A 24,974-nucleotide genomic window follows, 5' to 3' on the forward strand; every position below is an offset into this window, starting at 1 on the left:
ATAGGCATTGGTGGCTGTATCGGTCACCACCGATACCAATACCGATCAGGCTGTATCAACACGCATTGGCTATAAATTCAAATAATGATTCACTTTCGGCTAATACTGTCCCTATCTGTATCAGTATCAGATATCAGCAATACCAATGGCTTGGACCATACAATACCTATGCCTTGACCCATGAATGTGAAGACGTAAAACTATCCCGAATACTTTCTGCAATTTGCTGAAAAGAACACCAAAACTCACACAACCATTGCCATTTTAATGTTAGGTATCATATGTAGTAGGATCCAAACATCCATCGAAATATTCAGGTGCTCATCAAGCTTATAACCTCATTATATTCCATTGGTAAATCACCTCAGCCGATACTAGAGAAGGATTATTAAAGATTTCCAACACAACAGATTACAAACATCAATAAAATTGGAAGGAGTGAATATATGGAGGGCAACTGACAGACAACTGCCTTCTTCACAGATCCATACGCATTTCTCCTCCCTATGTTACACAACAACGTACACAAAGCATGACCATCGGTGCTCAACCTGAAACCTAGAAAGTAACTAAGATCGACTGCAACCATTCATTGGTATCACTACAAGGGCTTAACCCAAAATTAAAACATTATAGGCCCGCATTGGAAAATGACCAAGTACAGACCACCAGATTTCCAGGTTTGGGAGTGGCAGATTTACCATCAGTACCAAGAAATCCGAGGGGCATCAGGCACAGCCTCTGCTAGTTGCTCATCTTGCACGTGAGATGATCAGGCTGTTGCTCCCAAATCACTAATAAATCCAGATTAGTGAATGGAGAACCCAAGGTCTACTTTTTCCGCATCTTATCTCTTTTTGGTCTGATGAATTTCCGAGTAGACTTGTCTCCAGTTGTTCCCAATGAGAAGCTTCCACCAGCAGCAAAATCGAAATTACTAGGAGCCTGAAATGGAGATGAGTTCTGCGGAGCAACAGGATTCTGTTGGGCACCAAACTGGAATGGAGTTCCTGATGGAGCAGAATTAAACATGAAACCAGGTGACGGGGTAGCAGCTGGCTGGCCGAATGTAGGAACAGCAGGCGTAGATGCCTGTATTGTGTCCTCCGCCATGCTATCTTCCATGCTCATCTGGTCGTTAGTGGGAGATGATGAAAATGGGATGCTTGGATTTGGTGCACCAAATACAGGTTGTGATGAGGCAAGAGTGGCAGAAGAGGAGGCTGCAGAAGAAGATGTGAATGAGAAAAATGGCCCTGATGAGACACCATTACCTGAGCCAAATACCATTGGTGCACTACCAGTAGCAGCACCAGCAGTTGAGGGTCCTCCAAATGAAAACCCTGTCGCCAAAGTTGATGCACTAGCAGCACCAGCAGTCGAGGATACACCAAAAGAAAGCCCTGTTGCTGGGGATGATGCACTACCATTAGCAACACCAGAGGTTGACGCCCCTCCAAACGAAAACCCTGTCGTTGGAGCAGAGCTAATAGCTGGACTGAACATCGATGATGCCGGCTGTGAACCAGAACTAAATAAATTGGCAGCACCACTAGCAGAGCTAAAAGGATTAGACCCAGTAGAGAAGGTAGTCGAAGATTTCTGTGCAAAACCAGAACCGGAACTAAACTGTTTAGAAGCAGGGGCTGAAGAACCAAACATAGAACTACCAGTGGTGAAAGTAGAAGATGAACTCAGGCCAAATGTGGGAGAAGGGGTGGATGAGCCGAACTGGCTTGAAATGCTCTGAGTAAAGGGTGAACTACCAGTTCCGGAAGCTGTCTGAGAACCATACACAGCTCCAGTGCCAGCACCAAAAGCATTAGAAAGATTATTTGCAGATGAAGAGGAATTTGTAGTACTTGCAGGGGCTACACTGGTGAACCCAAAGATGCCACTGCCTGTGCTTGTAAGTGGAGAAGAGGTGGCACCAAAAGGAGAGTGGCTTAGATTGCCAAAGGGGGGAGCTGTCTTGGACTTTTGTTCCAAATCTGTTGACTCTGCACCAGAAGCTGTTGATGGCTGTGACATTGAACTTGATGGAGCTACTGCCACAGTAGTACTGGATCCAAACTGGAATATGGCTGCTGAAGAAAATGCTGGGGCCGCAGCTGAGGAAGACAGGCTGCTGGTGGTGGTGACAGCAGCGGTGGTAGGACCACTGGTGAAAATCACATTTGCAGAACCAGTGGAACTTGGCAGTGAAGGAGAGGCAGGGACTGAGAATAACGAAGGTGATGGTGCAACTGAACCATTGCTCAGATTAGAATTGTTCGAAGAACTGTTAAAAGAGAATATGCCTGAAGTGGTTGATGTTGCACCTGCAAAAGTGGCATTTTCATGTTTTCCGGACAAATCTCCGGTCCTCAGAGCATTTTCTTCACCATCTTTATCTGACTCTGCAGCTTTGGTCATAGTTTCTGTTGCTGATTCAGCAATTGTGGCAGGGCTGTGAATGGGCAGGGAAGAGAAAGTTAAGGTATGCTAAAGTATTACAACAACCCATGGACAAGATTCAGCCTCAGAACTTCAAAAGAACAGTTCTTTTTCATTTAATAGAAAATAGTTAGGACATTTAAACAAGCAGATTTCAACTTAAAAAAAATTCTACAAATAAGTTAGGGGCGCTGTTCTCTGTGCCGCAGCGCAGCCTGCACCCAGGCACATGGGGGTGGGCGCAATGACCACCCTGCCCCCCTGCACAGGCTGCCCATGTGCCTGGGTGCAGGCTGCGCTGCGGCACAGAGAACATTCTTATGCCTGACCAACCAGGGTATCATACAAGTCCGATTACTCACAAAGTACTAAAGATAAAACTATGGAATATTGATCATATTCAAGAATTTTGTGATTTTGGCAGTCTGACAAAAACCAAGCCTAACAGCAAGGATGGATCACCATAAGTTTGAACCAAACAGAACTGCCTATTGAATTTTTAAGGGAACTCCAAAAGCATAATCAAGAATGATTTCCTTAACCCCTAAAATATCAAAATACACGGGAATAAGCAGACATTTGGAATGAAATTTCAATTTCACAACTAAATGCAATTGCAAAGAACAGAGAAAAGGGGGAAAAACCACAACCAAGATTTCGAGCATCAAAAACTGCTGAAAAACATCATTCGAGTTGTCAGAGGAAAACAGATATCAGCACAGCAGGTTTCTTGTGAAGGGGTAAATAGTTTCTGGGAGTGAAGACTGACCTGCTCAATGCCTCTAGCTTCAAGATTGTCTGAGCACCAGATTTCAGGCCCGATGCTTCACTGAAACTGGATGTTGAGGAAAATGTAAAAGGTGGAGCGTTGTCAACACCTTTAGATCCAAAGTTGAATACCGGAACAGTTGTCTCTTTCATTGAAACTACATTACTAAACAACGGTGGCAACTGACTCAGAGTAGCTGGTTGAGCAACTATGCTTGAGGGGGATGTCACAGGAACGGCAATACCAGGGTTCTTTTCATTGACCTTGGGACCATCAGAAGCTCCTGTATCACTGGATCTGTTCAATATCAAACTTGCAGGAGTTTTGACTTCAGAAACTGGAGGCTTCTCCACAGTAACTGTTTCAGCAGCAACAGCTTTGCTCTCCTCCACAGCTGCATTCTCCAGGATTTCATTTACGCCAGCAGTATGTGCACCTTTGGTACTGTAACAATCATCATCCAGCTCCAGAAAATCCTTCAAAATAAGAGAAAGAAAAATCAAGAACAAAATGCTGCAAGCACATGTAATGTTAACAAAAATGGACCAAATCTAGGTTCACTAGAGAAGATAGAAATCCAGTTCTCTGTTCCATCCACCAAATGATGGACATACAAAAGATTAAGCATATAGAGATCCATAGAAGGGTTTCCAAGATGGTCAGGACCATCATATGGATGGTAACTCCACGGACTGGAAGCCTGGACCTCAGAAATATGTCCTCGTCAAATATTTAGCATTAGGAGGCAAATCAAAGCTGGTCTAATCAAAGAATGGATAAAGCAACAACAGAAGACAGCATCTGGAAAACTTAATAAACCAGGTATTATTCTTGACCGTCTGATTGGAATAGAATTAGAAAAAATACAAACCTCGTATACGCTCATCTGGAAGGCCCGTTTCCTCTGTGGAGGGGTCACGACAGAGTTGGAAATTGCCGAATCTGCAGTCCTAAAACTTGGGACAGAATCTTTTTTCAATGTAGTTCTTTCTGCGCCATTAGACTCTAGAGAAAATTTGTTTCCAGAACCAGCAATCTTCAACGGGACATTTTCTTCCACCTTGTCTAGCTTTTGAGAGGCAGAATCTTGAGTAACACGTAAAGATGTTCCACCAACACCATCCAAAGTACCAGTATTCTGTACATTATTCAGCAACTTTGATGAATCCACTTCCTCCACACTCCGAAGAGCTTTTCCATGTAACATACTGACTGACAGTTTTGCAGGTGATTTCTCCCTAGCAATATCTAGCTTGAGCTCAGCTGATTTCTCTTTTGGAGAAGGCACCAGCTTATCAAGCTGCTGCAAAATTTTCCGGGCCATCTCACTCGACTGAGAAGGAACAGAAGCAAAACTTGTACTGGGGACACTATTATCCCCATCTTCTGCAAGTCTCATCTTTGGGATGTTATACTTGGATTCTTCCAGCAGAAGTGGCTTCTGGGTCGATGAAACAGAACCTTTAGCAACATCAGGACTGAAAGCAGTTCCACGAGTAGGAATTAGAGACTCAGGAACCAATAAGCCACTACTTTTAAGAGACATTAGATTCGTCTTCTGACGAATCCTGCGTATGGGACCAACAGATCCAATATCATTGTCTAAAACTGAACTCCTCCTCTTCGAGACCTGGAAATTATATTGGAATGATACCAATAATCAGTTTATAAAGGTGAATTTCAATTAGAATATGGTACTATGGTTTTTTAGTGGCTTCAAACAATATATCCACCTGTTTTCCAATAGAAAGTGTGTCGTTCTCCAATATCCATGGAGAGGTTGATTGGCCAACATACCCATCCTCCATAGTCTCAATACCCTGGAAAATGAGCAACATTAGATTCCGCATCCTATCAGCTGAGCACAGATAGAGAGAGGGGGTAATCATATATACCTTGCCAGCGGAATGAATTCTGGAATATGGTGTACGAACCATACTGTATATGGCAGATCTTCCCCGGGATCTTGGTGTCTGATAACCATTTTCAGAAACCCCAGGGACGCCAGCAAAACGAACTGATGATCTTGGTACAAGTGACAGACCAGATGATTTCCTTGGAAATGGTACATTACTCACCGAAGGTAACTCTTCCCTGAGCACCTGACTACGCAACCCCAATGTTGATGGTGACACTTTCGAAGGTCTATTACCCATGTAGGCTTTTGCAAGTTCTGCAGGTGAAGCAATCGCTTTTTCAAGGACCTAAAGGACCATAAAAGCAGATGGGAGATTAGTACCCTTACATGTGAACTTTCTGACAAGGACAATGTACAAACCACCATAAAGCATTTGCAACTACATTAAACGGATAAAGGAGGAAAAGAACTGAATCTGTTTCCTACACTTGAATTAGCAGCAGGGACTGAAGCCTCTCCCAGCAATCTTCGGGTATCCACTCTATTTTCTTGCACTGGAACATTTGCAAGTTCCAATTTGTGATTATCAACTAGCGGCTGTGACGTACTAGGTTCAGATCTTCTGTACTCATCCTCAGCAGGAATATCAACAGTTCTTGAACGGAGTACTTGTGTCAAATGGTCAATCTCAGCTCTGCACACAATGGAAATACATCACACATTATAGCAGTGGGAATGGAATATTAGTTTGATTTAGTTGACATTAAGGATGTTGCCTCCCTCTATCCTTTCTCTCTCCTCTCTCTCCTCTATCTCCTCTCTCTCTTCTCCATGTCTTCTCCCTTTCATCCTCGTGATTCCTTTTCTTCCTTATCCTTGCGGTTCCATTGCTAACAGTCTCTTTCTTTCTATCTTAAAAGAAACCCACCACTAGGAGATCCTTTGATCGATCTGGCATTACACCCCTTCCCACCACCATCAGAACCCTAATGAATGAACTCTTTTCCAATACTTCTATTTTCTACCCATCCAGCAATTAAAGCTCTAATCCAATTTCCATCAACTCTAACCTATTCCATTATTCACCATCCTTTTCCCTACACCCTAACCATGTTTTAGCAATCCTAGAACGACTAGGAGTCTAGGACTAAAGTTCAAAATTTAAATTTCGATGGCCCTTTCGACCTAACCTGAAATGAACCAATTTCCATTTCGATGGAAATTTTGATATAGCCATTTTGGACTTTAAATTTTGCCCTGAAACTAGAGAGATTGCCTATTTAAGCATGTTTGAATCATTAGACTGGAGGAGAAAACATCCAAAGTGGTAGTTTGGCTTCGGCCCCGATGACATATGACAGCCATGTCATCTTCTGCCTGAAGAATCTCTCAAATCCATCACAGCAGCACTATAGGTGGGAAATTTGGCCAAATAATGCTTCAAATCCACCCAAATGTTGAAGCGGATGCTCCTCAGTTGACCACTAAGCCTTGATTCAACAGCAAAATAAAGGATTGCCAAAAATTAAGGTTTTCTAGCAGTTCTGGAGCCCTCAGGCGAAGGGGAGAAAGCTCAAAATCTCAACTCAATTTCACCAAATGAGTCAAAATAACCAAAATTTCACCGGAATCTGGGCTTCCCTGTGTTTCGCATAGGGTTTCGTTTCAACTCATGTAGGAACTGAGTTATTTCACTAAAATTTCGTCATTTCAGTCAAAATCTCAAACCATGCTTTTCTACAAGCATCAGTTGTTTCCCTTATTTTCTCTTTTCACCTACTACTTAATTTGGCTGACAACTTTGATTTCACTTTTCATAGGCAAGCCTATTCTACATTCCTCCCTTCATCAATTATCTTGCCTTCACATCATACTTAATGGAATACATCAAACATGTAGCAATTAAAAAGAAAAAATGTTTTGATAAACCAAAGAAATTATGCCACAAATAAAGGGCTTGAGATATGAAGCTTTGATAGCATTATATAGATATGTATTGTGTGTGACTGTGTGTGATTCATTTAAAAAAACAACTTGAATGTCAATAGTCAATCAACTACATATGACTGATGACTCGCATTATTTATCACACTATCATGATAAAATCTCATTTCAGTAAATACTTGCCTGGTAAATGTCTTCTGTTTCAGAATCTGCTCAAGCTCATCTAACCCATTATTTTCAGAATGATTATTCAGACTATCATTTCCATTGACAACTGGTTCCCGTTCATCTACCCCAAAAGGATTCTGTGACTGAAAGTTTAACATAGAACACAACAAAATCAGGTACAGAAACCACTGGTAAATAATTTGTACAAAACTTCTATCAATATTATAGAGATGAAAAGGAGATAGATGATTACAAAAAGCTGAAAACTAACAACTGAGAAGGAATGTAACTTCAAGTTTCTGGTAAATTTAATGAAACAAATGTAAGCTCTTGAGGGGATAAAGAACCCATTAATTCACAGACCCAACAAGTCAGGGTTTCAGAATTTTGGAGGGAATAAAATCTATACAGCAAAAATGTGAGAATTGATGAACAGCAATCACCTGATACATTAAGTGCTCGTGCAGGCATGTAGATCATGTATTTGATCAGAAATCAGGCTACAAGGCATCAAGAACCCCGTTGTGGTCATAATTTTCCAGGTCAACAAGTTTGTGAAGCTGTGACTTTGGTACATCTGTAAAGTTTATTTATTCAGCTTCACAATGAACCAAAGATCATGAAAGTAGAGGCATGATTTCCCAAGTCATAGCCAAATTGGATAAGATGTGCAAGTAGATTATTGGTTTTCTATGTTTAGAAGATTTATTTGATATCACACTGTGTTTGATGATCAACATTCCCTAGTCTCATCAATCAAAATTATACATCCAAAACATCTATGCAAATAGGGTCATGGGAACCATAAATCTACTACAGCATCACATTGGTATCAGCACTCAAGGACTTCATCTGGCTGTCTAACATGATTAAGGGAGAAGAATTTTTTGACATATCTCCTTGCAACATAAATGTGTGAAGGAGGAACTACACTACTGCTCAGAGATTAGACGAACATGTAAGGGGGACCTACAAACAATTTCGCTCATTCTCTTGAATCTATTTTCAAGAAATCTCCATTGCAGTTTTTCAAAGATCTAATTTTGCAAAATACTACCTGTTTCAGTTTTCGTTATTAAATTTTCAAACCAAAGAATTGTGTTAACTGAATCTAATGTTTTTTTTTTTAAATATATTGGACTCTGTTGCAGCTGACCATCTTGAGGAGAACTGCATCCTTCCTTAACAGCATGAGGTAGGCCCTTCTGTTGTAGTTGTCACGTCGTCTAGGTGAAACAAGGCGGTCAAGGGGAGTCAAAAACGAAGGTAACTCATGCTGTAGTCCACCAACCTTAAATTTAGCCTCACTTAGATGCATACCACTTTCTTAGCATCCCACTTTGCATTAATATAACTTTCTAAATTATTCATCCCTAGCCTTTTACAATCCTTAGAACAAGGCTTGTCAATCTGATATATGCCTGAACTCCACACTATATTTGCCCCCCCCTATTAATTTGCCTTCCATATATTCTCGAATGAAATCTTTTCTTATTCTTTTAATTCAATCAGCCATTTCATTCTACATAAAATCAGTGTCTCCTTTGAAAATTCGTTTAAAAAAAAAAATTTCTTTCTAAGTCCCCAATTTATGTCTTCAGAAGCCAATGTTTACTTTCTTTATGTTTTATCTCTTAACACAAATTTCTGAAACTATTAAGTTACATCATGTGGTCACTTTTCTTGGATATACTTCCACCTCTCCCCGTCTAAAGAATGCATTCGCTACTGAAAAATCTGTGCCTATGTTCCATACTTTGAGTAGCCTCTGCCATGTTTACCTACATGTAAGTCCTACTATGAAATCCCTGCTCTGTATAAAATTCACATAATTGGCTACAGAATAAAAGACATTCATGTAAAGTAGTAGTACGTTATATGTTACCCATCTCTTCACTCTTGCTTGTTTGGTATTAGTATATTGATATTGAATGTCTGGATCATGTTTGATTTGGTATGATTAGCTTCCTAGGGATCCATAATTAAAATCAACAACGTCAGCAAGTCAAATTTATAACTCATGGTTTTGCTATTTGTATGTTACACAAAGTTACGTGGCAAATTTTATTAACTTTGAAAGGAATTTGGATGATCAGCAAGCTCTTGATCTGATCCAAGAGGTGACCCCTGAAGAGGGGAGACAAGCTATGTTCTCTTTGAAGGACAAGAAGGCTCCTGGCCTGGATGGGTATACAGCTCACTTCTACAAGCAAAGCTTGGAGTGTTATTGGTGATGATGTTCCAAAGGCGATTCAACATTTTTTCAGGTCTGGCAAGCTGCTCTCTGAAGTGAACTCTACTAAAATCTCTTTGGTCCCGAAGGTGACTAACCCAACCTCCTTGAATGACTTCCGACCTATATCTTTCTGCAACATTAAATGTTAAAACAAATAAAGGTAGCATGACTTTGGAATTGACAGTAACGAATCCTAAGGTGACCCCAACCTTGGGACCATTCAGTGTCTAGGGTAACTCCCAAGTAAATAAGCTACAAATTTGATTCAGTAGAAGGTGCACCGAAAAGACATCAATAACACGATTTGGGGTGCGCCAGGTGAGGTGGATATTTCATCCATCTTGAACAAGAAGGTAGGAGTGAAAAATTACTGCAGATAGATTTAAACCTAAAACCAAATAAAGTTATTTCATCAATGAACACTAAGGGTGTTTTGATCTTAACTACAATCAAGCATCATGAATGAGCCACACTAACTACACAATGCTAACGAAACATTCTGACTTACAGCATAAACTGTTTCTGAAGGTACATTTCTCGGTTCACGTTCTGCCTCTGCTAAAAAAAACAATTTTCCAAGGAACAACATTAAAATAATGAAGATTCAATACTTCCAATTTAAATCAATGGAAAAATGAGAAGATAAAGAGTAAAAAAGCTACCCAAGACCTAACAAATAAATTAAATAGAACATATATATATATATATATATATATATATATATATATATATATATATATGATTGGGAAATAAATAAAGGAACTTATTACTAGGAAGTACCGGATTAGATTAAAAAATTGTGTTACAAGCACATTCTCAAAGTAGTAACCCTTTTTCAAAACTTTTGAAAGGTACCAAAAGTGACAACTGTTTGCATTCAGAAATGCAGTGTTTCCATTATGTGGAAAAAAATCAATGGCATATATGCTCATTTCAAATGTTAATAGTGGCATACTACATTTTTACTCCTTTTTTTTCCACTCCCTTTTTCTTATTGGATGAACCAAGAGCAGATTCAATTTTCAACCCCAGTTTTGTGGCATTAACGTTCACACAACATTTAAGAAACCTCCTTTCACTGGCATAATTTAATTGAGAGAGTAATAACTTAAAGGAATAAACTCTATGGGAAATGTTTCTCTTTCCTCCCCCCTCCGGGAGTAGACTCCGTCAGCAAAAAATATATAGTAGTAAAAAAGACAGTGAAATCCAAAAACAAACGAGTTTTTCTCCTAAAAGCATCCTCCCGGTAAGCTCAAGAAGTGCATTTCTTCTGCCTATAAGGATTTTCTCCAACTTCTAGACTCCAGTTACGGAAAATTCATGGAATTCAAAAGTAAACACTTGTTCTCATCGTGGCAATGTACTCTGTCAATCTCCAACAATATCCGAATTAAAAAAATGAAAAAATTTTAATTGTCACGGTCGATATTAATTAATGACATATCAACTGAATGACCTAGGAAGCATCGTCTAAGACAGTTCCTAATCAATGTCCCCAATACCCAACCACGAGAAACCCTAGAGTGAAAAAAGTGGAGAAAACTTAATGTTCCCCAATAAAAAGATAGAAACCCCAACAAAAGTAACCGACGAGATTAGTGAAATGCATAAGAAAGACAACAAACCTGGAACCGTCTCTGGAGCAGGGAGCCTCTTGCGGAACACAGAAGAGAAGAATTTATGTGCACTTCTAGTGATGACTCTAGAAGCTGGATCGACAATCTTGGAAAGCCATCCATTGCTGCTCCCTCCTTCCACAGGATTCCTGAGTGCAATCACTGGTCGATCATATGGTGTCGTCGCTTTTCGAAACGGCTTTTTTCGAAATTTTCCACCTGCACCTCCTTCGTAACCCCTTGGCGCCGCGGTCGACATGAAAGAAAGCTCAATCTTTCAAGCTCGAACACAGACACAGACGAAGAAACAGAGAGACAGAAGTACCGAGGGAGCACCGTTCTATGATAGGGTTTCTTTTCGGCCGCGGAGAGAAATGAAAGATTCGTATTTCTGTGCTAAAAGCCTAAAATGGACGTGGGTTAAAACACAGAGCGAGATAATGTGGAATGTGGTTATCTAATCGATTCCAATCGAACGATGGAAAAGGACACCTCGCGTCCTCGAGTGATGAACACCTATTGGCAAGCCAATGAACCCGACGCACGTGCTTTAATCGGACAGCTGGGTAGCAAAACTAGGCGGGCTTGTGATGGAGACGAATTAGCTCCACTGTATCAAAATTTGAAATTGGATCGGTGCGCTTCATGCCCATGCTCACCAAGAGGTCTCGAGTTCGAGTCTCTTGGCGGGTATCTTATCCCCTCCCCGATTTGATCCCCCTTTCTATCAACTATATATGTAAAAGCTCCCAATTAACCAAAAAAAAAAAAAATTGACCGATTTTGGCTGATTCCGACTAAAATCGATCGTGATTAATCTAGTCGATTTTGGCCGATTCTAACCGATTCGAATTGGAATTAGCATGGACAAATTCCGTCATAACTTTCATTAGAGTGGAATCGGATCCTATCCAAGGAGGAGCGCATCCAATGAGTGCCCAATGAATATCCAACCGTTGGGCTGGCTGGATTGGAGACGATCCCAATCCTATTAAAGCAGGGAGAACGTTAGGGTACACATCATATGCAATGTAATGTTGTGTGTGGGCCAGTGGACCTCATGAAGAGATTGTTGCACATACTCCTCGCTAGGGTTGCAACAAGGTTGGGTTGGCCAGGCTTTTTAAAACCCTAGCCCAACCTTGAGTCTCCTTAATTGGGCCCAGGCCCGGCCCTGACTCAGGTCTTGAAAAATTCAACTCTAACCTGCCCTTAGGGTTGGGCAAAACTGACCCTATTTGGCCCTAGTTATGGAGATGGGAAGGGATAGATGCATGGGTTGGATTGGACTGGGGGAGAAAATTATCAAATTTACATAAAATAACATTATAATAAAATATATTATATCACTTATTATCTTCATATATTATATAACAAAATGTGTGTGATGTTTAAAGTTTATAATATATATCTATATGTGTGTGTGTGTGTGTGTGTATATTTATATATCAATATATATTTTATAGTATAACTTAAATCAAGGTCGTGTTGGTGTAGACACCTCATTTTGTCTTTCTCCTCTCGGAAGCTTTCCATGACAATGATGAGCATCCTCCACGGCGTAGACTCAATGTATCTGTAAATATAACGCAAGTGTGCATGGCTCGAATTAATCCACAGCTCATTCAGTTCCCTACTGGACCCAAAACCAGAGTCTCAAAGCACTCCCAATATTCCCTGAAAAGGCAGGCCCTATCCCAAACCTCTTTGGAACCAACCTAGCCCAACACAGAACCAACTCAAATAGCCTAAAAACTCTTTGTCGACATAGAAACCAGAGCCCAAACTAAAAGGCCCCGAGTCGAAATTGACTCACTCTCCTTGATTGTCGATCAAATTCCACCGTCTATCTCACATCGACATTCAAACTATTCATGCCGATACCCGAAGCACTCCCATCAATGTCGACAGTTGTTCATCGACAGTGGCTCTATATCGACCTACTCCCTCTTCGATGCAACTCGACCCAGTTCAATGTTGATCCTGTGCAAATCCGAAAAAACCAAACTTGCCTTGTTTAGCTTCGATTCCACTTCCTTTCACGTCCAAACTTATATTTGGCAACTTGGATGCGAATTTTGGCTCTCTTAGGCCTCAAGTAACTCCTCATTTGGCAATAAACCACTTGTCCACATCCCATTGGCCATAACTTTGACTAAACATCCACCGTCGATGCAAAGACATCCATTTTGATTCCTCACCGACGATTCGGATCAAACTCAAGGTCCTAGCATGAATTTGGGAGTGCACACATCCCTCTACAACTATAAATACTCTTATGTTGAAGAGGATCTCCAAATCCTTGGACAACTCTCTAAGTCCTATGTCAATTAGTTAACTCATATCGAGTGATTTTCGAGTACTGACGACGAAGTGTTGTCCAAAAGGGGAGGCAAAGATGCCTGAACTATTGGTGAGATTGTTTCATACTTCACCCCCTGAGTCACAAAAGGGAAGCCTTCACTCTACTTCAAATGTTAATACTTCTAACTAGGTAACACCCTCCCCCTTTTCGTCTATTTTTTGTTAATTTTACTGTCTTCCTTTTTGCTCTTATTTTGCATCTTAGCGGGAGTGGGTGTGACCCCATCTCTTTAGATGGTGGTCATACACACATCCCTCGTCATTATTTCCTTATGCCTTTTACCTTCAATTCATATTAATTTATGATCCTCATCCCCCGTAGTCTAAGACTCCCCTTCCTTGCGTATATGTCATGATATCTTTGATTTTTCTAAATCATGTTTCCTATACTTCATTGATTCATATACGATTAGCATGTCCATGCCTAGCTTTTCTCGTTTTTATGATGATTTGTATGTTTTATGTTCCCCCTTTTGTCATGATGTAATAGTCATCTATGGGTAGTTATACTCATCTTCAGACTTGATGTTACTATAGTCTCTTGCATGCATGCATCCATGTTTACTTTTGTTTAGATCTAGATATTTTTTACATCTCTGCAATATATCATTAGCATGTTCTTATGTTTCCATGAATCATATATGTCTTTCAATGGTTCTTCCATTATTTATGGTTTTCACCCATTATAGTAGGTATTTTATCGGTATATTTTCAAAATTCAATTTTGCTTTATGCTTCAAATCCATATTAACATGTTTTAGCCATGCTTTCATCAACATCTTTGTATTCTCAAGGTATCCCCTTCATTTACCATTCATTCATGCACCCTAGGCTTAGAGCTTGGATATTTAGGATTAGTTTCTTCATGTGTTGTTCATTCCTATATTGTATATTATTTGTTTTCATTATGTATACTAACCATGCAATCAAACACTTCATATATGTTTTTCTTAACTCCCCCTTTATTTTAATTTCATGTATACTAATCCTTGTATTGTAGCCAAACCTCCATGTATGGTCATAAAATTCCCACTTGTACTTTTTTTCCTTCATTTTTGCCCTTTCGTGTATTTTACATTCCTTTGTCAAAGCATGTTATACCATTGCCTAGTCAAGTAATAGGAAGACCAATAAGTTTGAACGTATTAGGATGCTTAATACCTTCTCTAGATCGTAACTTGACCTGTACCCAGACCAATGGACTGATTAGGCCCCAAAAGGACATTGTATGAGAGTCATTACATTTACAATACGGGTCCTAGACCCTCCTCTAGGTGGTGACTCCAACATTCAATTCACCTCTCTCTTCTATCACCAAAGAGGGATGAGGTAGAGGACATGTGACGATCCCCCGCCATGTCATTGGGGTGATGGAGGGAAATGAGGGGGCAGAGGGCAAGGGGTGGGTCAAGGTTGGGGTGGTCGTGCAAAGAGGGCGAGGGATAGGGGGAGCTGGAGACAGCGAGGGAGGGGAGAATGGAGGAAGGGAAGCTGAAGACGGAGAGGGAGAGGGATAAACAAAGGGGAGAAGGACGAGGAGGGGAAAACATCGTGCATCGACAATGGATCACAAGTGATGCATCAATAGTTGAAATGAACGATTGAGATATAGTCTGCTCAATCCATTAATCAATATAATGCTACTGTATAAGATTCCATTCCATTGGTTCATACTTCATTTTCCCATTTTATTATTAGGGAAAAAGAAGGTTGTCAACGTTGTGTGACATCTGTGCCCATACACAAAAAAGGGTTAAATGACCACCTTGTCATGGCCTTAGACATTTTCGAGCTACCTTACTGACACTTAGCACTCACACTAGCACTAAGTCAGCCTTTCAATTCTAGCAAGGGATCTGGGAAGAGAACTTAGATAACACTTGAGAGTTTGAGTTAATGGAACTTGTATTGCACTAGAAAGCTTTGGATACAATGTTTGAATGCTCACTTGTTTGGTGCTTTGGCCAAATGAGACCACATATATTTATAGGCACCCCAACCTATAATGAATGGTTAGGATTTTTACATGTATCCTCCATCCAATGGTGGAAAACATTCTAGCAATGGGATCTAGAACTTTCCCACCTCCTTTGTGAAGGATTCTAGCAATTAAGAGAAAGTTAGAAGTCTCCTCCTTCCTTAGCTATTTACAATCTTCTAGATAAGGGTGTCAACCGGTATGGTTTTGGTATTACGGGAGGGTTTCGGTATGGTATCAAAAACAGGTACCCAATGCTGATACCGTACCATACCATTTAAGAGTCACATTTCCAATACCGATACTGTACCACTTCGATACGATTTTGGTACGATATAAAAACAGTATAGAAGAGTCACATTTCCTATATGGGTTCATGCATGATGTATGAGGCTCCCACCATGATCCCATCTCCATGCATGACATGCCATTTGGCGGCAACTTTGCTATTACAGCCTGTTAGTAGGAAAGTTTGTTAGTTGTCACGGTTTCCGATATGGAAAAGTCAAAAGTCCCAGTGGTTGTCGGTTGTCTTGTTTTACTCGATTCTTTACAGCGTCACACCTCGTAATTTTCTCTTATTTCTTCTACTTATTATCAGAAATGCCACTAAAGTGAAGAAGCTGTTTATTACTTGGTCTCACGCTCCCCAAACATTGTATAGTTTCGGTATAACGGTACGGTTTTGGTACATACTGTAGGTATTGTACCCAATACCGATATCGTACCGTACCATGATCAATACCATTTTTTAATATCGTATTGTACCATTTTTTCAACGATACGATTTGATACGGTTTTATATGATCGATTTCGATTTCAATATACAGTTTCAGTTCCAAATTGACACCCTTACTTCTAGAAGCTTCTCCTGAACCTTCTTTGCTTCTAGAGGTTCTAGAGGCTTCTCTAACAATGTCACTCCCTACAAGTATATGAAGAGTTCTAGGCTATGGGTTTTCCTTAATCCAATGTATAAGTCCATGGGCTTGTAAGTTTAGGCCACGGGCCTTTAATGGGTGCTGCCATGAATTGAAAATTCGATCCCTATTTTTTTATCATCGGATTTAAACATGTCATTTGTCAACCATTTAAAGGGTAAAATGAGCAAAATGGAGCAGATAAAAATCCCTATTGGATGCCCCGCGCTAATGCAATTATCACTCAGTATCACTCACAGGCTTCACAGCGACCCCACCACTTCCTTCCTATTTCAACCGAATAATCCAGCAGTCTTTCGCGTGACTGATTAGTGGGTGTGTTTTTATTTCAACCAGACTTCCAACGGTCTTCCTACCTAACCCCACTACCCTCACTCTTTTTTACCAAAAAAAAAATCTCTTGCATCCTCTTGGCGATGGTAACGAGGTAGGTAGGAAGGGGAGCATTTCTTACCAAGAATGGTAGCTGAAACTTCATGTGATGTATAACAATCGAATCAACCCAAGCTTAGTTCGGGTGTAAATAACAAACCCTTTTGCTCTTTCTCAATTCCTTACTCTTCTCCCTTCCTTCCTTTCTGCTCTGTTATAGCCGAGCTCAATTCAGGCAATGACGCCGGCTAGGATCTTTGGGGGGTTGGTCCTCCTTTTGGCTCTCTACTGTGGAATAGACCCTTTCAAGCACAGCGCCATCTCTGACTTCCCTGATTTCGAAGCTTACATTGTCGATTTGCCTCCCTGGTCTCAGCGCCCGAACGACAAAGATACTGAAAATCAGTTGCAGAAGTCGGAGATAAAGTTCCTGAACCAGGTTCAAGGCCCTGAAAGCATGGCTTTTGACCCGCTCGGTCGTGGGCCTTATTCTGGAGTCGCCGATGGCCGGATTATTTTCTGGAACGGCGAGTCATGGACCGATTTTGCTTATACTTCTGCCAATAGGTGAGCTGGGTTTACTTTTAGAGTTGAATTCTTTGTATCCCTGCAGTAAACTGTAATTTTTTTCTTAAAAAAAAATTGGGTTTTGTTTCTGTTACATGAATGCTCCAGCCTCCATGCCTTAGCTGTTAGTCTCTTCCTGCTGAAACCTGCCTGGAGGTGTTGAAATTGCAGCCAAGTAGAACTGGAGTGGGGGGTCGTTATATTTATTTCTGACTTATTGCAATTCGTCATGATATTGTTTGATAATTTATATAGACCCACAAACAGCCAATCCTATCAAACTACATTTTACGCCATATATCTCATAACTGCGGTCATCCAGACATTTTCAAGTATACGTATGGATTGGTAAGGATGGTTAGTCTTTTGATTTCCAAAATACCGTAAGGTTCATAGTTTACCTGCTAAAATTGGTTTCTTTTATTTTTGAATTTCATATTGAATTGCTTTGGTGGCATGTAGACATAGTTATGCTATATAAGATGGTGATGTGAGGCATGTTTATGTATTTTTTGCTATTAAGGACAGTGATGTGAAGTCCCAGAATTATACTGATCAGAATGTGAGGGGATCCAAGCTATTGCAGACCATGTTGTTATTTGCCTTTCCTTCAAATTTTAGTTTCCCATTTCCCAATCCAATGGCTTGGGTATTTGTTATGTGTTAATTGTCATACATGGGATATTAATTATATAGGGAGAGGCATAGGCACACCTCTCACGTGTGGTAAGCTAGCGGGTGGCACCAATGGGGGCACTGGATAGGGCATCATATAAGAGGAGCAGGGGGTCATTTCAAGGGGGTGGGGTTGAGAGAGACACAAAGTACCTAGCTCGTGGTATGCTGGCAGTGTCCCCAGCCTTTTCCCATATATATATATATGAAAAAGAACGGTAATTGGTCACGTGGTTGCTACACCCAGACATAGGACAGCTTGAAATTACCGCTCAGCCCTCAGTGAAATAAAAAAATCCCATTCAGGCAGATCCCCCATGTGTACACTCTCATTTGCACCCTGCTGGTGCATACACTACACAACCAGACAATGATCTCTTCGCCTATATATATATAGGGAAAAAGAACATTGCTTGGTCGCATGGCTCCTATGCCTAGACACAGGAGCACATGAAATTACCGCCCAGCCCATCCTGAAATCAAAATTCCCATTTGTGTTGATGCCCCTGCATGTGCTCCCATTGGCCCCCCCGCATTGGTGTAGGGGCTACACGACCATGCAACAATCTCTTGCCCACATATACATATATATATTATGTATGTATAGTGATTGAGTTCTCTGGCCGGGAGCATAGCGTATGCTAGCGCTTCCTGAGTTTATCTCTCTCCCCTCCCACAACAGAGGGCAGATATTTCATTTCATGGGGAGGAGAGAGATAGACACAGGGAGGTGCTAGCGTACACTACGCTCCTGGACAGAGAAGCAGGGAGGAGAGATAGTGCTGGCCTAGCCTACGCCGCCAGCTAAAAGACCTTGTGCCAATATATATATATGAGAGAGAAAAAAGATCTTGTCCAGGAGTGTGGCCCCTACTTTTGCACCCCGGCCAATGGGAGGGTTCACGGGGGCATCAATCAAGGTGGATCAAGGGCCATGGTGGTCATTTTGCGCAACCCTGTGTCTGGGTGCAAGGGCCACGCTTCCCCACAGAGAACGCTCACCATATATATATTACCCTCTCACATTTTATTTTATTATTTTTTTTCTCTATCCTGCCCTTTCCATGTAGACCTGATGTGGATGATATCATTCTTTGCATCGCCGTTGGTGTTGCATAGGAGATTTCCCCACACTAGTGTCATGAGGAACCCTCTTCCTATATATATACATGGGCAAAAGTTTTTGTGGTCTGCTGACAAGAGATGGAACGTGGTGGTCTGAACTTATCCACTGACCAAAAAGCATTAACACTTCCCCCTATTGGACAAAGTTCCCGAAATACCCCTCCTCTCTCATCCTACCATCATCATTATATCCCCCCTTTTTTGCTCCACTGACCAGAAACCTCTCCCCTCACTTTGGAACACTGATGCTGTAGAAGTCTGCATACCTACCCTTGTTTTTCTCCAAAATGTACCCGAACATTGAGCAAGGCCAATCAGGCAATGGTTATGGGTCAGACTTTGACATGATCCTAACATGCAACCGAATCAAGAGCCTGCATTTTCATGCTTTAAGAAGTCAAGTGATTGAATGTTGAGTATATTTCTGGGATCATTAAGGCCAGGGTTCATCCAAGATATGGGATTAGATAAATCCAGGTTGATGCATTGTCACGCATAATCCAAGGAACTGGTGTACGGGTAGTCGGGTATGCAGTTTTTGTTTCGTGATGGAAAATGGAAATTCATCTCCACATATTTTCTTACTTCTTATGTTGTTGCCATTGTCTTAGTGATATTTTTTGGGAGGGTTAATAATGCATATCAGTGATCCTTAGCAGAAGCAATTATTCTCTAAATTTCAAAGCATTAAGTGCTCTCATACATATTGTACGGGATGAGATTTCTGCACCCATTTCCGTCATTGCATGGGAATTTGACCTGGTTGGAATTGGATCGAACTTAATCAGGCCATTTCAAACTTACATGGTGACTTGCAAATTATGATTCCGGAAAAAGAACAAACTGATAACTGGAATAAGTCAAATTCGTACTTCAATCAATGTGGTGAACTTCTGTCTCTATTGGTATTCTTCACTCCAATCCCTTCCTTCCCTGCCCACCCAACCCCCCCCCCCCCCCTCCCCAAAAGAAACCAAATAAAATAAAAAGGTCTAGAATTTAGTCCTGACATTGGATTGTTTCTAGGTATTAAAGTCTCCATATCCTGATGATTGAATGGACAAAATATCAATTTTCCATATGGCTTGTTTAGCCCCAAACTTAACAACAGTAGAGTGTCATTCTTACTATGAAATCCATGGTGCTAGTTCAACATCTTGGATCGCCCAGCTGCATTGTTTTTAATTAACTAGAACTCACAAGAAAGGGCTGAAACATGTTTTGTTTATCTAAAGAATTCTTGATGGTTAATGTTTTCCGGGCCTTTGTTCCTTAATTGTTGTCACTTTTTAAATTCTGTGCTTTTATCTGCTGTTTTGTGTAGGTCAGAACTATGTAACACAAAGCCATCACCTTTGAGTTACTTGAAAAATGAGCACATCTGTGGCCGACCTTTGGGGCTTCGATTTGACAAGAAAACAGGGGAACTGTATATTGCTGATGCATATTTTGGGTTGATGAAAGTGGGGCCAGAAGGTGGGTTGGCCACATCACTTGCATCAGAGGCAGAAGGTGTGCCATTAAGATTCACAAATGATTTGGACATTGATGATGAAGGAAATGTCTATTTTACAGATAGTAGCAACAAATTCCAGAGGAGGTATGCTGTTTCCAGAATTAATCCACTTGTCAATTCACTTAGTTCAACTGTTGAGTTCTTTCTACGTGCTCAGTGCATGGAACCTTGAATATGATTGTTTTTTTGGTCTATTTTTTTTAAATCTTTGCTGGAATTCAACAAGAAGCACGATTTCCGTTTTTTATTTATATGAAACAATCAAGGCTAGATTTGAGAAAAGTGGGATTTCAGTCCTCACGATGTGCAATACTTATGTTAAAAGTGGAGTAACAATGTCCATAAATGGGATGGATAGGATCATCTGATCAGGATCTTTTTGGCCTCATAGGTCATTATGCAACCTATCGAATTACGATCCTGATAGAGCTCAGAGATTAGGAATGAATACTGGAGATTGATGAGATAGTGGAATTCTCAAACTATCTGCTGTCTGCAGAACTAGCTTAGCATTCTAGACAATAATAGGAAGTCCTAGTTCAGAAACTTGCTGACTGAATTAAGTAAATTTGGAGTTATCAGACTGAACATGAATCACCAACTCCGAACTCTTGCTTTTAAAATACATGAGTGGGAGCTATTATATTGAAACCCGCTAATATTGTGAGAAACATCCTCTTGGTCAGAATCCATTGCTTTTATTGGGCCTTTGTGGCCATTCGCCATAATGATCTCCATTTGGTATTGTTATAGAACTTCTTTGGTCCCTGTTTGAAACATGTGTACAATTGGAACATGATTCGAGCAACCACTGCCAAAATTCAAAATGTTTTTAAATCAAGTTTAGGTTTCGCTGTTGTTCTGTTTCCAAATTTGAAGCATATTTAACTCCTAATGGGAACTATATAGCTTTTCTGATAGTTACTAAATTAAGAACCTTTTTAAAGTAGGGAATGGTCTACATTGGCCAAGTGTCAAATTTCAGCCCCAAATTCAGTCATTTGCCCTCCCACTTAATGGCATAACCATATTTCCATGCATCCCCTCGATGATCCATACACCCTCTTGGTAGTTCAGAATTTTTCAGAGCTTCATTTTGCGATGTGGCAGACTTTGTTCAAGCTGAAACTTGACATGTGAGCAGGGGACCTTGGGGCTGTCTACAAAATTTCAGCCCCTTACAACTTGCCACGTGGAAGAAATAGGTCTGCCAACGAGGAACCCATCCTGGTTCCTCTATAAATTCTTCATGTGTTTCTTCTGGTTCTCATGGCGAATAATGTATTTGATCTCTAAATTGACTCGGGGTGTAGTATTTCTTGCCTACATGATGCTATTTAATCCTACGGAAAGCAATGAGTTCATCCAACTGATTTTTGGGCATTGGCTGCTTGGATGGTGCTATTTCCAACCTTGCTGAAGCACTTTGGTAGGCAATGATTCCTGAACATACATACTCTTTTGCCCTCCAATTTCATTTGTCTTTGCTTGGACACTGAAGCAATTTGTATGCTTGGCTGGAGGTTTTATTCTTATGTATAGGGTATATATTAGTTGTATTTTCATGTTCTGTTTAATCAACCTTAATGCATGTGTAATGGGTTATCTTAGATTTTCTCTCTTCCAATTAACTACTACCAATTGATTAGCCTTTTGGCAGTTCGTGTGATAAAACTCCATGTTACAGAGAGTTGAATAGGTGATTTGTGTTGATGTACTTTTTGTTTCCTTTGCTCTTCATCTTCTTACTATCTACAGTTGTAGAGTTGCCTTTTGACGAAGTTGTTGTGAGCGTTGTAATCATCTTCCTTTTTAAATGAATATCTGTTGCTTCTCTCTCTCTCTATATATATATCTATCTATCTATATAGATAAGGAGGTGTGTGGATTTATCCGATGGAGGGTTAGGATATGTATATATATGCACTCTTTGAATGACACCTCTATATGTGTATTTAGAGCATGTAACTTTCTTTTTATTGTCCCTTGTCTTATGCCCAAAAGTTCTTTAAAGTCAAGGGTAAAAATGGTCTTAAAAAATAATTTGAAAGTGACTTATCATTATGTCATTTTCAAAAGTTGTCACTGTCTTGCATGTTTTTTGAGAACACATGTGAAATGACAGGATTTTATCCTCATTGAAAGAAGAATTATGTTATATTAAAAGGGCAAAAAATAAGGTTACAAATTATTTAACACCTTGAGGGTTGTCAATAAGAAAATCCCGTGTATATGTGTATATATATAGGGAAAATCTTGTTGTAACCAAATGTGGTGAAAAAGTTGTAACCTTACTATTTTACCCTTTTAGTATAACACATTTCTCTAATGATGGTAAAATCCTGTCATTTCACATGTGTACTCGAAAAGCGAACAAGGCAATGAAAACTCTTAAGAATGACATAATGGTAAGTCACTTTCAAATTATGTTAAAAATTCTTTTTTACCCCTGACTCAAAGAACTATTGGAAATAAGATAAGGGGCAATCAAAAGAAGGTTACAACTCTCAGTTCACCACTTTGGTTACGACAAGATGTATATATATATATATGTGTGTGTGTGTGTGTGTGTGTGAGCTTGGTGTTTTTGTGCTGAAGTCTCTAATTCTCAGCTGAAGTTTCTTTTATATCCCATGCCAATATTCTTACACACTAGTGTATTGTAGGAACTTCATGCAGCTGGTTTTTTCTGCAGAGGATAGTGGGAGGGTTTTGAAGTATGACCCAGTTACAAAGGAAACCACTGTTCTTGTTCGTAACGTCCAATTTCCAAATGGTTTGACCTTGAGCAAGGATGGGTCATTCTTCATCTTTTGTGAAAGCGCCCCTGGCAGGTAACTTCTGCTTAATTAAAATGCTTTTTCTTTTAATGTCAGTAATGGTTTGACCTTGAGCAAGGATGGGGCATTCTTGTTCCAAAATGGTTAGAGGTCAATTGAAACCCCCCCCCCCCCCCAGCGCTTAGGTTGCTTGAACTAGTTGATGTTTGTGCTAGAGTGTTGCTTTACTATAGGTTACCTATGAGATGTTTTTTAGGTACACTTCAATTGAACTGACAAACTGTATCTGGGTGTCAACTCTTGTTTCTGCTTTAGGTTAATGAGATATTGGCTGAAAGGCGAGAAAACAGGGACATCAGAGGTATTTGTAACCTTGCCTGGATTCCCAGACAATGTGAGATCTAATGAGAATGGTGAATTTTGGGTTGCACTTCACTGCCGTCGATCTTTGTACAGCCATCTATGCAATTTCTACCCTAAAATCAGGAAATTCTTGCTTAAGCTCCCTATTAAGGCCAAGTATCAGTATTTGGCAATCATTGGAGGTCGGCTTCATGCAGCAGTTGTCAAGTACAGCCCTGAGGGGAAACTCATGCAGATCTTGGAGGATAGTCAAGGGAAAGTGGTGAGAGCAGTTAGTGAAGTTGAGGAAAGGGATGGAAAATTGTGGATGGGGAGTGTCTTGATGCCTTTTGTAGCAGTTTACCAGTTGGGATGAGGTAATGAATTTGATTATTTAACTGGTCTATCAAGTGGGGAATTAGATGGTGAACTATCCTGTCTGGAATTTTTCAGTTCAGCATAACCAATCTGACATCTACTCTCTCTCTTTCTCTCTCTCCAATACTTGTATGAGCTGGAATTATTAAATACTGAAATACAATTTTCATGGGAATTACGTTATTATCCCTACAGTGAAATGGCATTTCAATCTATAAAATCTCAAATGCAGTGGCCATAATATGTTGTTGGACAGAAAAGAGAAGTTAACTTTTAAGTTGTAACTTAAAAGATCTTAGACCAGAAAAATGCACTTCTTTCACCAAAAAATATAAAAAAATGCGCTTCTTGCCTGTGATATATATAAAAGCAGCACCAGCCATAAACGTAGTCCACAAGGACAAGGCATCATCGGACAGAAAATTCACACGTTAGGAATCTCCCACACCAAGCCAATGAGAGCATAGGAGGGGCTGGGACAACTTTTTCCCTTTAATTTGTTTACTATACTAATAAAAAGAGAAAATAATTCCCACAATGGCAGGGTACTATTGTCCTCTCCTAAGGTTTTTTTTAATTAATTTTTGGGATAGAGAACGTTAATTGGATGAGTGTGTGTGGTGCGCTGTCCCCGTGCCCAAACACAATGGCACGTGAAATGATCACCTTGCCACCGGGAAATTCTGCCTTTCCATGGGGGGGGGGGGGGCTTGGTGGTCATTTCGTGTGCCCCTGTGTTTGGGTGCAGGGGTAGCATACTGCACACACCCTGTTAGCGTTCTTTGTCCCTTAATTTTTATCTCTTATCTAGGGGTGTCAAAACCTAGCTCGAACCGATAAAATGATTGGAAAAAAGCCGGATTGAATTGAACCAATCCTTAGTGGACTGGGGTATGATGGAGTCGA

General features: G+C 40.3%; 2 protein-coding genes across 3 annotated transcripts; one reads left to right on the plus strand and one right to left on the minus strand.

The window, feature by feature from the left end:
- Nucleotides 1-324: 324 nt before the first annotated feature.
- LOC122665418 (nuclear pore complex protein NUP1-like) lies at nucleotides 325-11,404 on the minus strand. Of its 2 annotated transcripts, none has more exons than XM_043861569.1 (9): nucleotides 11,040-11,404; nucleotides 9,920-9,966; nucleotides 7,191-7,318; nucleotides 5,550-5,757; nucleotides 5,101-5,409; nucleotides 4,939-5,025; nucleotides 4,077-4,835; nucleotides 3,206-3,681; nucleotides 325-2,449 (listed from the first exon to the last, which is right to left on the minus strand). In XM_043861569.1, the coding sequence occupies exons 1-9, from the start codon at nucleotides 11,287-11,289 to the stop codon at nucleotides 832-834; spliced, it is 3,882 nt and encodes a 1,293-aa protein (XP_043717504.1). In that variant the 5' UTR covers nucleotides 11,290-11,404; the 3' UTR covers nucleotides 325-831. The 2 variants fall into 2 exon arrangements, with proteins under 2 accessions (XP_043717504.1, XP_043717502.1); XM_043861567.1 differs by having other exon boundaries at nucleotides 9,920-9,969.
- Nucleotides 11,405-16,808: 5,404 nt separating this feature from the next.
- On the plus strand, nucleotides 16,809-24,123 carry LOC122662962 (protein STRICTOSIDINE SYNTHASE-LIKE 3-like). Its single transcript, XM_043858673.1, has 4 exons — nucleotides 16,809-17,252; nucleotides 20,377-20,652; nucleotides 23,235-23,402; nucleotides 23,664-24,123. The coding sequence occupies exons 1-4, from the start codon at nucleotides 16,924-16,926 to the stop codon at nucleotides 24,064-24,066; spliced, it is 1,176 nt and encodes a 391-aa protein (XP_043714608.1). The 5' UTR covers nucleotides 16,809-16,923; the 3' UTR covers nucleotides 24,067-24,123.
- Nucleotides 24,124-24,974: the final 851 nt, after the last annotated feature.

This window comes from Telopea speciosissima, chromosome 1, assembly GCF_018873765.1.
Source record: "Telopea speciosissima isolate NSW1024214 ecotype Mountain lineage chromosome 1, Tspe_v1, whole genome shotgun sequence".
In the NCBI taxonomy this organism is placed as follows: Eukaryota; Viridiplantae; Streptophyta; class Magnoliopsida; order Proteales; family Proteaceae; genus Telopea; species Telopea speciosissima.

What these genes read in the sequence shown, in the direction of transcription:
- LOC122665418 (XM_043861567.1), bottom strand. Translation starts at nt 11,289, where the DNA reads ATGTCGACCGCGGCGCCAAGGGGTTACGAAGGAGGTGCAGGTGGAAAA. An exon ending in TCCCTGCTGCTAATTCAAGT is followed by an intron (nt 5,410 to 5,549) that starts GTAGGAAACAGA and finishes ATGGTCCTTTAG; the next exon opens with GTCCTTGAAAAAGCGATTGC. An exon ending in GAATTCATTCCGCTGGCAAG is followed by an intron (nt 5,026 to 5,100) that starts GTATATATGATT and finishes CTCATTTTCCAG; the next exon opens with GGTATTGAGACTATGGAGGA.
- LOC122662962 (XM_043858673.1), top strand. Translation starts at nt 16,924, where the DNA reads ATGACGCCGGCTAGGATCTTTGGGGGGTTGGTCCTCCTTTTGGCTCTC. An exon ending in GCTTATACTTCTGCCAATAG is followed by an intron (nt 17,253 to 20,376) that starts GTGAGCTGGGTT and finishes TGTTTTGTGTAG; the next exon opens with GTCAGAACTATGTAACACAA. An exon ending in AGCAACAAATTCCAGAGGAG is followed by an intron (nt 20,653 to 23,234) that starts GTATGCTGTTTC and finishes AGTGTATTGTAG; the next exon opens with GAACTTCATGCAGCTGGTTT.